The following is a 14,193-nucleotide window of genomic DNA, read 5'->3' on the forward strand; positions in this document are numbered from 1 at the left end:
GTTTGAAGTCATTAAAGTCATTACTGACCCCTAGTGGGAAAACAGGGAAACTGCAACAGTTACTGTCGACTGTGGACATGGGTGCAATTTTTACGGTCTGACAACTTCAAGTAAACATGTTATAAAAGTACTTAAAAAAAATTCCTACTACTGCTAAAAAATGTTGATCATAAGTCATGTTTCTTTAAAGCTTATTTTTTGAGACAAACTTAAGGAAAAGTAAAATCATACAAAAAGGGAGCATTTTTCAAGCGTTACCTGCACAGAATAGCCCACCTTTGTACTGTTCTGCACTTTACTGCACGTCAGGGGTTTAAAAAAAAAAATTCAATATTACCTGATTGGTTAGTCAGGCTAGCTGTTTTTCCCCCTTAAAATCCTTATAAAAGCAAGATAAATGTACAGTCACCTTTTCACTACCAGTTGACCAGATGTGTGCAGCAACAGGTGAGGGAGGGGCAGCACTCTGTTATATTCTTAAAACTAACAGAGAACCGATTATTCCAACATTTAAGAGGACATTAAACCATACAACTCATATAGCTAAAGTATTTAGGGCCCCAAGCAATTAAAAACCGTAAAATCAAATATGTGTACCTGGCCTGTGCCTATAGATAAAACCATAAAGTATTTTGCAAAATTACAGCTACAAGTTTTGTTTTTGTTTTTTTACAGGTTAAATTGAGTAGTTTATATCTACAGTTGAGTGCCACCAGAGTTAAATATATAATCAGTAAGAGTTAATACTCAATATAAAATAAGATTAAAAGACTCAAGATACCTTCCGCTCTTTTATTTGTAAAATTACATTTTCTTTCCACCTTCTCTACACATCCATGCTACCCGTTATCCTCCCACTTTACAGCAGTGAGCGCTGTTCTGGTGTGCTAGGTGTTGATGCCACAGCAGGATGACAAGACTACTCAAAACCAATCCCTCCTTTAAACGAGAGAAGCAGAGGACAATATCTCAATCCACAAAGCTGATGAGACAGAACCAGTGCATTTAATACCATGAATCTCCAGAGGAAAAAAAGAAGTTAAGACATGAAAAAAAAAAAAAATGTCAACAGAATACAAACAGATTGGGAAGCATTCTTTTTTTGACAGCAACTACAGATTGATTACAAACTTCAAAGGTCTGTTACAAATACAGAAATATGTTTTTAAATGCAGTTGTGATTTTGGTCAAGAAAAACAAAACAAACAAAAAAAAAATCTTTACACATCTCCCATTTTACACTGATAATTCAAAAACATTACATTAATGCTAAAAATTACATACGGGTGAAATTGTTAATAAAGTGGCATTTACTGTATATGTTCCGATAACAAATGATTGTAAAACCATAGAAGGATAAGGTTTCAAAATCATACTGACCAGCCTGTGCCAAAAGAAAAACTAACAATAGAGATATAACATTAATCATTCAATCTACACAGCTCAGCTCTATAGGAAATCTGCCCATTCCTTCCACTGGTGAAAACCTCCTGACCCAATCCCTAAAAGACTCTGCATGCACCTTGCTTTAAGTTAAGACCATGATGGAAACATTTACGATGCACTTGGAAAGTGAGTCCTTGTAGCACGAGGATAGGGTTAAAGAACCTGAAAAATTTCCTTCCTTTTCCATTAATTATTTTTTCCTCTATACGAACACAGAACAGCAGACAAAATAGCTCTCCTGGGAGCAGTGGGTAATGACTTCTGTTTGTTTTCCTTCCAAGAACGGGATTTTGTTTTTTTTTTCCCTCCAAGGTGACGGCGCGTGTCCATCGTCAAAAGAGAGGCCGTGGATTGGTGAGTCCAGGGCTGGAAAAACATGATTCTGCGAATAAGCCTGTGGGTTGATTTCTTGGTATTTTCATTGGCAGGTTCATGAAGCTGGAACCATCAGTGGGATCTGGCGATCTACTGGCCAGTATGCTCGTTTTCTTCCAAACAGTTAATTGGTGCTGAGAGGAGAAGTTGGTCTTTTGGTGGTCTGGTTTGACCAACGGGGCGACGTTTTTTTTTTTTACAGCTGGCTAATATCTGGTGGGATTGATCGAAGCTGTAAATTGGTCGGATCAGCCGATTAGTTGAGTTAGTTAGTTCCCACCCCCACAACACTGGCTGCTCCGGCCCTGTGGAGCAGTTTCCTGCAGGTCCACGCCGCCTCTGGCCCGTCCGCCTGGTCCCGCTCCGCCTTGAGGCTCGTTCTTCGGCAGTTTCTTGGCTGTCGCAGAGAACGAAGAGAGTCAGTTAATCTCTGCTCTCATGCAGCGCGACAATAGACCAAACTGATTCTTAAAGCTGGAGAGCAATGACCAGAAGTTTAAGTAGAGTTACATTAGGGCTGGACGATAATTCAGTAACGATATATAACGACCGATAGACGTATATCGATCATAGATAAAAAAAAAAAGGGTAAATAAAAAGATCAATAGAATAACAGTTTGCCTTCTCTAGCCATGTAGGTTAATATTACAGTCATTACATCCTCCCAACCAATCACAACACAGACACAGGAACCACGCCCCGCCCCCTTCAAAGAGTTCAGAGAGCACGCGTTCTTTTATATTTTTTAAATACTTGCAGTTTTGGTAAAAAGTTGGTTGAATAAAAGGGTTGAGTTTGAGTTCAGTGTTTGTGTCTGTATCTAAAAAATAGGTCGCTAAGCAACATCATAAAATAGCCAGGGCTGCACTTAAAATATATGTTTTCAATTTGTTGATAATTATCGATCAATATGATTTTATCAATATGCTTTTTTTCCTATATCGTCCAGCCCTAAGTTGCATATTTTCTAAAACAAACATTAAATGTGCTGTTTTAATACAAGACAGCAAGCCGATGCTTACATTTCAGAATCTAAATCACTAAAAGTTAGTCATTAATAGAAAACTTAAATGTTAAAAATAGAACGAGAAGGTTTTTGCAGTCATAAAAGAATGAAAGCAAATAAAACCTTGTATTTTGGTCAAATTTAAGTTAGTATATTTATAGCACTAGGAAGTACCGATTTATTGTCAGCGTGCCGAAATGAGTAATGAATTAGTAGTTGGACTTCTGAGAAACACTCACCTATAGCCATAAAAATCTCATTAACATTCATTGCGGTCTTGGCTGAGGTTTCCATGAAGAGCAAGCTGTTGTCGTCTGCGTATGCTTGTGCTTCCTACGGGACCAACGGAAACGGTTCAGGACATTTGGATTTGGACGTTCATTAGTAAAGGAGAATCAGATCGAGATACTGGGTTTGTTCCTCTCTACCTGGAAGTCTACGGCTCTCTTGTTGGCCAGGTCGGCTTTGTTTCCCGCCAGTGCAATAACGATGTTGGGGCTGGCTTGTCGCTGGAGCTCCTTCACCCAGTTCTTTGCACGTGTGAATGTATCCTTTACAAAGAATTTAACAGTCGTGTAATTAATCACTTGAATTAGTGATGCAAGGTTTTTTGGGTTTTTTTACATTGGAATTTGACTTAAGCAAATCGATAGTCCTGCTGGAGTTCATGCCACTTACTGTGTTGGTGATGTCGAAGACCACAATGGCGGCCTGGGCTCCTCTGTAGTACATGGGTGCCAAGCTGTGGTACCGTTCTTGTCCTGCGGTATCCCAGATCTCAAACTTGACTGTTGTGTCGTCCAAGCATACCGTCTGTGTGAGGAAGGCAGCTAAAAAAGGAAAATAGGAATAGAAATCTTAGAATTTAGACCAAGATTAAACCACTAAAGGAAAGAAGAATTCAAGTATCACCAGAATTAGACGGAAAAAATATAAATCTCTGTAGCTAAATTAGGATGACTAAATCAGTTATCCTTCCAATCTGTTGAAAGCAACAAACATAAGTGAGAAACAGATAAAATGTGTTAGAAATACACAACCCAGCAGGAAACATGAACTGCAGTCACTTCACTCAGCCAACTCTCACATGACACCTGACGCTGAGCTCTTTCTTGCATCCCACATATTTTAAAGCTTTGTAATCTTTGACCAGGCATGCCGCTGAGTACAAGTTCAGCAGAATGCAAAAACAAAAAATGCTGACTCGTTTCTTTTCTTTTTCCTTTTCATTCTTTGACGAATATCCTGTTCTTGCATCCTAAAGCAGAAACCGGACACAGCAAGGAAAACCGAAATAATGGCTATTTCATGACTTACTTAACACATTTGCAATTTTTACATTTCTTCTTGATTTCCCTTAAGGTACTAGACAATCTGTATATGTATTAAAAACTTTAACAGAGCATGTTTACGTCGACAACTGACAGAAAATTTTAGACAATTAAGTGTTTGTATCCTTTTAAAAAGGGGGACAGAAAAGTCCAAAAAGCAGACAATCCTGTGGGATATCAGTAGGAAAGACATGAAATGGTGGAAAGTTTCAGACGGATAACCACATTTTACGTCCACTTCATTGGTATTTATTCTCATTTTGATTAGATGCTTCAATCTAGCTCATCTTAAATACTAAATAAGTGGTGAAGGATATCCACCACCGTGGTTCCGTCGCTTTCTGCAGTTTGACCAGTTTTGGTAAAAAAAATGCCTGCCTGGTTTGTGTGAAGAGCCTGGAGCTGAAGATATCCTTTCTTCTTGAAAGAACCGGTTTTACCGGTTCCTCTCCTGCCTAAACTGACAACAGAAATGAAGCTGACCTGCCAGACATCAGTTCCCTTATACTTCTGCGCCGACGTTTTAACCAGGACAAAACATCTACCGGTTCAGACTAAACATAGAAGAACTTGACTCAACCATAAGAGTTTAGGCGCGTAAAGTAATATTTAATTTCCAATTTAACAGCTTTCTGGGCCCTTTAAAATAAGTTCTGTAAACAACCACTTGGTATAAATCACACAGCACAAAAAGCAGATTCATCTTGGGGAATAAAAAGTATTCCCAGGGTTCTTTTTAAAAGGTCATTTTATCTGAATTTCTATGTATGAATACATATGGGAAAAAAAAGGCTGATTATGGAAAAATGTTAGTTTTTCAGACTTTATTCCCCGTTTTGTTTTCTAAAAAGATAAAAATCAGAATTTCTAAACACTAAAACGCGTTTTAAGCAGATTTATATGTGGCAAACACCACATATTCTAAATTTACGTCAGAACTTAGTCCAACTCACTGATTGTTGTGGTTTTTCAAATACCGACAACAGATAAATGCACTCAATCAAAACAAAAACCATTCATAGGAAGTTTTATAGGAAGTCAAACAAATCCCTAATGTCCCATTTATTTTTTATTTAATAAAAATAAGTAAATAATCACAAGAATATGCAGTCATTGGAAGGGAATCCACTGCAGTTTGTAAGTAGATAAAGTATTTCTATAGCACCTTTCACGTATACATCGCAACGTGCTTCACTAGGGCAAAGCAATTAAAACACCAAAATAAAATTGAAAAAATATAATAAAATAAAAAATTGGCCTGTCTGGATAAAAATGTCTTTAAACATCTTTCCTAAAACATCCAAGTGTTGTAGCTTTTCAAACAGAACTCATTTAACAAGGTCTAAAGGCCAAAAACTGCTGGAATGGCAGGCAGGACCAGCGTTGTGCTAAATGTAAGGTATGTTACAAAAACTGAAAAAAAATCTTGAGACCCATCTGGAATAGCACGCAAGTATGAAATGCAGAGCACACAGAAATGCCGGACTCCTTACCTCCAATGGTGCTCTCTTGGTACTCGTGAAACTGGCCCTTGACAAAGCGCAGCACCAGGCTGGACTTCCCTACAGCCGATTCTCCCAGCAGCACTAGCTTGAACTGACAGATCTTGTTGCTAGCAGCGGTGCCGTTGGTCCGTGCCGGTCCACCTCTCCCTGCCATATTGCAGCGTGGAAATTAGGGGAAAAAAAGACCGTGTGTGTGTGTGTGTGTGTGTGTGTGAGTGGGAGGGGGGGAGGGGAGGATGACTGAGTGAAAGCTTAGGCTCTTTGCAGAAGGATGGTGAAGCTGAGGTAAACAGGTGAGCTAAGGTCATGCAGGTAGCTTTCCTGGAGGAAGACGACACCTCACTAGTGGGAGCTGAAAAAAAGAAGAAGAAGAAGAAAACCTGTTAAGTTTCTACTAAACAGCCACAGTATCCAAAATACAATAGTGGATTGACATCAAAAGCCATCTATAAACAGAAATCACCCCGATTCTTGCATTAACCGAACATGCATCTGCACTAGAATTATGGCGTCGGCTTCAAAAGGAGCAATAAAAACTGAAGTTGTTGTTGATGCAAAAACAGCAACATGAACCTCAGAGCTCAGTTTTGGGAGTTATCCATTTCAGCCTGTTTAGTATAAACAAGCATTGAAGGAAAACGCTTAAAGGCTCATCTGAAATTGTGCCCTCTGCTTTTCTCCCACAGGCTACGCTCAGACGTGTTGAGATGTTGGGGCTGCGTACACCAAGTTAAGAGTCAACGTCGTTCTCAGAGCAGAAACAACTGCAGCACTGGCTCTGTTGCCGCCCATTTATTTAACCCACGTATGCAAAATTCAATAGGATTATGAAAACACACGAGGTCCAGCTCCACAGCAAAGACCAACTTGAACGGTGACATGAGTAGACCTATTGACTATGAGCTGCTGCGCCCTACGCTACCTGGGCCTGCCGGTTATCTGCAGCGCATGCAAAGAAGCAGAACTTTCTCTCCGTGAAACACAGCGGTCCACGATGCGCCTGTTCTGGTTCTGGCATCGTGTTCAAACGTCTGCTGAATAACATTCGGTCCATAGCATGCAAATAAGACCTGCGTTTAATCACCTCGAGTTTAAAATCTAACGTGGCTCAACCGTTCTAACCTGAAATAAAAAAAAAAAAAAAGTGTACGCTAATCAGAGATGATTATTAGACGGTTCGCCATTTAGCCGAAGCAGCAAAGTTTTCTGTGCCCCCCTCTTAAACTCCTCAAAGCTAGTGTGAGAAAAATAAAAAAAAGATTAAAAACAGTTATGAAGTAAACAAAAACATGTTTAAACAAACCCAACAGAGCCGTAGCAATAATTAAGACCCTTTTGATGAATTTCACGTATGGATTTTGCATCAAACATGAACATAACCCCCAATCGCAGTTTAAGAAGGTTTCAAATGCACTCCGTTAGGGCGATGGCGCCGGGGTAGTGAGCGCGACCCAAATACGGAGAACTTAGTCCTCGACATCGCTGACCCAGGTTCAATTCCAGCCTCAGGTCTTCTCCACTCACTCAAACCCCCTTTCCTGTCAGCCTACTGTATTAAAGACAAGCCGCTAGTGCCGTAAAAACCCAGAAAAAGAGTATATTGAAAAATAAAAAGTGCTCTTTCAATTTTCACATGCATTTTGCGAAGACTGGGTAAATGTACCAAAATATTTGCCATGTCCGGCTCTCAGCCCAGTTAACCCAACTGTCTTTGGGTTTACTGGGCTTCCTCCCACAGTTTTTGGACTGTGGGACGAAGCCGGAGTACCCGGAGAGAACCAGAGATGCACCGATACCCGGATCGGATATCGGATCCGACACCGACTAGTTAGTTGGACCAGACATCGGAGGAATGGCGCCGATCCGGCAGTCCGATTCAGTCGTTTCTCTTTTTATTACTATCATACACAGCAATACAGTCAACGGTGAACTAGTCTCTTCAGTTCCATGTTTGCAACGCCGGTTACCCATAACCTTCTTGCTGCAAGGGAACAGTGCCAATAGCTGCTCCACTGTGCAGAGCAGTCAATATTTAAAAAGAGGAACTTTAAGTAGAGGCAGAAGTAAGCCATTATTTTTTTTTTCCTTTCATTGGAATTTAGTGAAAATAAACATGACAACTGCAAACCTAAATCCCGGTGTGTTTTCAGCCACGTTTGCCAGCCAGAATTGTCCTAAACTTTGCCTAACCTTTTTTTTTTTTTCAGCTGGATGACACACGTTAGGTTGGCCAGTTTCTGCTCAAAAGGACAGGAAACAACTCAGCTAAAAGCAGGAAGTGAAGATTGCAGAACACTGAACTGCTGAACACCATAAATCCAGTTTTCTAAACACAGTTTTGAGGCAGAAGCCTTGCACCGCGTACAAACACAAACGGCAGATCTTTGCTAGCGCGGTGTGGAAACGTGGTGGAGAGACACCAGGAGCGCAGTTAGTTTAGGTGAGCGGCGCTTTTATTTCCCAGCTTGCAGCAGAACTCCTTAATCTTCAGCATGTGACTGCAGATCACAGCTTTGTCCGTGAAATATTCAGGACTTGCCTGTTTTGTTTGACAGTGCAGAAACCATGTTGTATTAATGGATTAAAAGAAAATAAAAACATGAGCAGCATTCTCCATACACTGTGGATGTGAACAGTGTCAGGCCGGTCGCCCTGGACTCTTGAGCTTGCAGACATTTAAGTTCATAGCACATCAAAAAATAAGGAAGGAATGAAGGAGCGCTGCTCGCTTGAGCAAACAAAGATCAGTCTGTACTCATTTGTTCCCCAGCAGCTAAGCGGACTTCACCTGAATCTCCCACTTAAAGAATCGGCCATAGTGACGTAATAACTGCGAGACCTTTGGTAACACTTACACCTTAAACATGCATTATAAGAGAGATGCTTTAAAGGCATCCCCAAAGTGCACTCAGAACCTCAATAATGAAATGGGACAGAGGGAGAAAAAAGCAGGACATGGTCAGGAGGAAAAGGGGAGGAAAAAAAAAAGGGAGCCGTTACAAGAGTCTGTTAAATATTCATCATGACCTCCTGTTTGCTCTACTGTCAGCATGACGTCCAAGACACCCACAGGGAGGGCAGGACGTTTAATATAAAATACGACAATGTGTTCAAAACTAAAAATCGACAAACGTGTGTTGCAAAAAGAAAAAAAGATGAATAAAAAGTTCAGTAGAAGAGCAGGTTTTCTTCCTTCTGCATTCCTGTCCATCATGTAGGTTAATATTACAGTCATTTAATCCTCCCAACCAATCACAAACAGAGCCACAGGCATGCTTCCCTTCAAAAAGTTCAGAAAGCACAAGTTATTTTTTTCTTTTTTGAAAACTTACAGTTTCGGTAAAAACCTGGTTTAATAAAGTGTTCTTGATCCGAAAATAGGTCACCAGGCAACAGCATAAATTGGCCAGGGCTGCACTTAAAAAATATGTTTAGAATTTTTTAGTAATCATCGATATTAATTCTATTTTATCTATATGCTTTTTTTTTTTTATATCATCCAGCCTTAGGTAGTTATGCATTTGTTGTTCCTTAGGTAAATATTTCATTTTGTGTGTATCGTGTCATACCTTCTATAAGTTATTAATGGTATATAATTAATAACCCTGGTGTACCACAAGGCTCTAAATTGGGTTCTCAACTTTTTAGTTTTTAAGTAATGACTACCCCAAGTTTGTCTACCTCTTGCAATCTGTCTAACCCATAATATAAGAACTGTGTGGTCTTATAGCTGGGCAATATATTAAGATTTAAAAAATATTGAGGTTTTAATAAAAGAGATAATGTAAGGCTATAATTGTTCATATCGAGATGATCCATGTTAAGTTAGAATAATACTTTTATGTATGCCAGTAGGTTATTTTACAGCCGTTTCTGATATTTATCTACAGGTGTTTGTTAAGAAATGTGCCTGTGTTAGACATCTTGGATAAAGCTTTGAAAGAAAAAAACGTATCAAGATAAATGTTATAGATCTGCATTCAGCCTAAAATTGCTGTTTTGGGTCCATATCGCCCAGCCTTAATTGGTCTGTTTTCACATTTTACCACTAAATTAATATAACAAATATAAACAATCAAGCAAAAAAAGAGAAAGAGAAAAAAAAAATCTAAGTTATATTTAGTTATTCATTTGTTTCAAGAGGATGTTAAAATTTACCTTAAACCATGTGCAAAATAGAACAGAAATCTCACCTTTAGTAAGGATAGTTTCACTTAATTTATTCATATAGCGGCAACTCACAACGTGTAATCTCAAGGAACTTAATTCACAAAGACATGTAGACGTTTCAATTGATCCTAGTCATGAAAAAAAAAGCAGTCAAGTTCAGTTTATCATTCAACTTGATCAAGAAGGATCACAGGAAACCCAGCAGATTGCATCGCGTCGTTGACTTGCAGCGTTCACTCTTCCTGGATGAGCGTGTGGCGACAGTGGACAGTCGCTTCCATGCTGAGCATACTTGGAGCAACAGCGGAAAGGAAAACTCCCCTTTAACAGGAAGAGACCTCCAGCAGAACCGGGGCTCCGTGTGAATGGCCATCTGCCACGACCCACTGGTGATTTAAAAAACCGGGGCAAAACCGCAGAAAAATATAACAGAAGCACTGGACAACGAGTGCTTTCTATGTGAATGAAAGGTAAAAGGCTAACGGCAGTACTTGCTCATTTAGTGTCTTAATCTAGGAGAGACACAAAGACTAAGCATATAAGATCTGGGTATGTTTAAGGTCAAGAAAAAATATAATACATATTTGAAAGTATTGGCCTGCCGGTACGCTTATGTAGGTGGCTCCTCGGGTCTTAAATTTAAATAAGTGGTCAAGCAAAACGGTCTTTTAGTGAAAGTTCAGACAGCAGCCAGAGACACTTGTTGAGGAAAAGGGTGGGGACGCAGACCAACTGCTGGTATCTGATAAAGAGGTTGCATCGTAGGTCTCCTTTCGTCCACTATACCAAAAAGCTACCCTGCATTATTTTGGCAGTTTCAAATACAGTCGCTCAAGATTTCAAGTCATGCGTGCCGCAGACAGATCCATTTTTCTTTTTTTAGCGAAAAAAAAAAATGCAAAAGCTAGAGCCACACCTAACATCAACAATTAAAAAAGGAATCTTCTCTTAAAAAAAAATGTATGTTTCAAATGTTGCTTCAAGTCAAGAATTTACTTGAAATTGGAGTTTAAATAGAAAAGCCCTGATGTAACACTGCACACGCAAACAAGATAGTGATCACTTTCAAGGCCAATAGGAAATCACAGGCACTTCCCTTTCTTGTGACGTCTGTGAGCTCAGCAGCCAAACTGAGAAGAATAGTTAGTCAGGAGCCCAGTCACAATTACATTGTTGAAAGTTTCCAAATGACCAAGAAAAAACAAAACAAAAAAAGTAACATTCATTTCTAGTAATAAACTCTCTACCTCTTTAGATTAATAGACTGATAACTGTTCAGCTCAATCTCCAAAATGCTTAGGATATGTCAAAGCTAAGATATAAACACTAATTCTCGCAATCAAAACTAAAATAGTCGATATTCCAGATATTGACTTCAAAAAACTGCAAACAACTCATTTGAACAAGTTGGTAATAATAATAATAATTAAAAAAACCTGTGTTTCCATTACGGTATTTTGACCTACAACTTTAGACAATAGGAAACAAAACAACATACGGAGAAAAAGAAAAAATAGCAAACCCAAAACCAACATGTGCATACTTTCAAAAAAAAAAAAAAAAAAAAAAAAACTTTTTAATCTGGGCCAATTTGCCAAAATGCATTGCTGCTTTATGAGGTCAAGGTTCAAACGCCATAAACACCAGAACAGCCCCATGCACATTTGGTTATCCCTTTCTGTCTCAAAGGTTTAAACACAGCTCCTCCTATTAAGCCATAAACAGCATCTATAAAAGGTAAATGCAATTTGAAGTGTTGTTAAATGTAACCGGACACACGTGAAGATTTGCCAACTTTAACAAAACAACGAGCAGAAGAGTAATATAACGTCTGTTTAATGGTAATGACACTTTAATGAGAGGACAATGTGGACATTTAAAGATTCATACGAATATATATATATATATATATATATATATATATATATATATATATATATATATATATATATATATATATATATATATATATATATAATTTAAGTTTTAAACGCAAAATTACATGTAGTGTTAAACAAAATGTCAAACTCAAAGGAACTTTTCTTCCCAGCTGTGTTTTTGAAGAACACAGCTGGCTGATGAACCCTGTCGGTGAAACTGCTACGTCTTTTAGAGATTAAAAAAAAAAAAAAAAGAACTATAAGCAACTTTAAAATCTCAACAAAAACAACTGTTGGTTATACTCTAAACAACTGAGGTCTAAAACACCCATCCGCCGCACACGAAATGTCTCAAGTTTTTAAGCTTTGCAAGTTAGCGAAACTTCTCTCTGGTTGTGGTTGGCTAGCTTTAGCAGAAGAGCTAACGGAGGCTGGCCGACATTAGCAGGCGAATTAACGGTCACGTATCCAGCAGAGACGTTAAAAATGTGCATTTATGGCTCTGGGGGTGGACGGTAACGCTGTCAGATCTAAAAAATCTGCCCAAATGCCTGAAAACGAACACCAACTGTTAATCTTTTCTGCTCGCCTAGCATTTTTTTTAGCACTAGCTTACTGGCTAGACTGAAACAACAAAGCAACGAAAACTAAACGCTTAAGCTACTGAAAAATTAACTTTGTTTAAAGTGTTTGGTGCGACCGGTAAAAGTGACGAGTTTGTGGTTAGAAAGGAGAAGGTAAAAGTTGGTTAAACTTGACTTCTGGTAGCATTGTTAGCAGCTGTGTCGTCAAAAAAGAAAGAAAAAAAAAAACGTCATTAAGACAACTTTCATTTTCGCGGCCCCCACGTCGTCAGCTGTTTCACGCTGTCCGTGGGGGGGAAACTCGTTTGCTCCGCGTCTCCAACTGCCGTGAAACCTTCGATATCAGAAGCCTGTCAGCAGCAGTTGTAGGGCGGCTTTATGGGTCGTTTCTCAATTTGCGGTCTCTCTGAGCCAGAAGCTCGTAGCCCTCGCTCGATCTACTCTAATGGACATTTAGCTCGGACTTGGCTGATCGGAAATGGTACCGAATAAGTCTTTACAGCTTTCCCTTAAAACAAAATCCACAATCTTTTTGGGTTCTCTCTCCCCTCCTAACATCTTGGATCATGCCAAACGGTTCGACTTACATGACTTGTTTCGTTGGCCTCATCCGCAGCGGCTGTCTTCTGCTTCTTGGGGTCTGGCTGGCCTTCCCTTCCGCTAAGCGATTTTCCGGGAACCTCCCACAGTTTTTGTCAGTGGCTGTCTGACCAATGACAACGTCTGCCTGAACAAACCCTTTAGATTCAGAACACCGGGCGTGTTTCAAAGGTAGATGTGGACTTTTTTTTTTTTAATATTATTGTTTATTTATTTTATTTTTTAGGAGGACCGAAATAGCATCGAAAGTATTGCACATTGGATTGAAAGAGAAGCATAGCTGTGCTACCCGCTTTTGTTTGTACTTTACTTAAACGCGACACATGTGCATTAATCAGGAGATGAGTCCAACATAAAGAAAAAAGAATGTGCATCAGACAAAATTAAAATCATTCTGAGTATCATTAAAAAATTGAATTATTTTAGTAAATTCTACAAAACAAACTGTTAATCACACTCATTGTTGAGTGGAACTATTATGGATTACAAATTAAATCCCAAAAAGCAGTTCCTCAGAAAATTACAGCGATTTTAAAACACACACACACACACACACACACACACACACACACACACACACACATACATACACGCATACACACATACATACATACATACATACATACATACATACACACACACACACACATACATACATATGTATATCTATCTATCTATCTATCTATCTATCTATCTATCTATCTATCTATCTATCTATCTATCTCTCTCTCTCTCTCTCTCTATATATATATATAATATATATATATATATATATAATATATATATATATATATATATATATATATATATATATATATATACACGTGTGTGTGTGTGTTTTAAAATCACTATAATTTTCTGAGGAACTGCTTTTCGGGATTTAATTTGCTGTAATATATATATATATATATATATATATATATATATATATATATATATATATAAAAAAAAACTTTTAGAGCACTGTGTGGTCCCTTCTCACCCTACGTGGGAAGCCACGTTGGTATCTGTGGCTCACACTTACATTGTGTACATCCTAATCTGTCGGACAGCTCTTGCACAGTTATGATTAATGAATTAACTTCCTCCAGTGCTCCTCTGTCATGTGGTGTGCCTCAAGGCTCCATTCTCCCCTCCTTTTTTCCCTCTATCTGGAGCCAATCAGAGCTAGTGCATCACTTGTCTTTCCACTGTTAGTGGTGTTACCTGTCTTTAAAACCAGGTAACAGTCACATTCAACACTCCGTTCATGAGGGTGTCTCTGCAGTACAACTGTGGTCCTGTTTTTTGAAAGAC

At 38.8% G+C, this 14,193-nt stretch overlaps 1 protein-coding gene across 1 annotated transcript; it reads right to left on the reverse strand.

Moving 5' to 3' along the window:
* Positions 1-778: 778 nt before the first annotated feature.
* Positions 779-13,022, reverse strand: rab5c (RAB5C, member RAS oncogene family). Its single transcript, XM_012871994.3, has 6 exons — positions 12,885-13,022; positions 5,652-6,015; positions 3,506-3,657; positions 3,256-3,378; positions 3,067-3,160; positions 779-2,218 (listed from the first exon to the last, which is right to left on the reverse strand). Exons 2-6 carry the CDS (start codon positions 5,815-5,817, stop codon positions 2,091-2,093), a joined length of 663 nt encoding a protein of 220 aa, XP_012727448.1. The 5' UTR covers positions 5,818-6,015; positions 12,885-13,022; the 3' UTR covers positions 779-2,090.
* Positions 13,023-14,193: the final 1,171 nt, after the last annotated feature.

This window comes from Fundulus heteroclitus, chromosome 16 (genome assembly GCF_011125445.2).
Source record: "Fundulus heteroclitus isolate FHET01 chromosome 16, MU-UCD_Fhet_4.1, whole genome shotgun sequence".
Taxonomy (NCBI): domain Eukaryota; kingdom Metazoa; phylum Chordata; class Actinopteri; order Cyprinodontiformes; family Fundulidae; genus Fundulus; species Fundulus heteroclitus.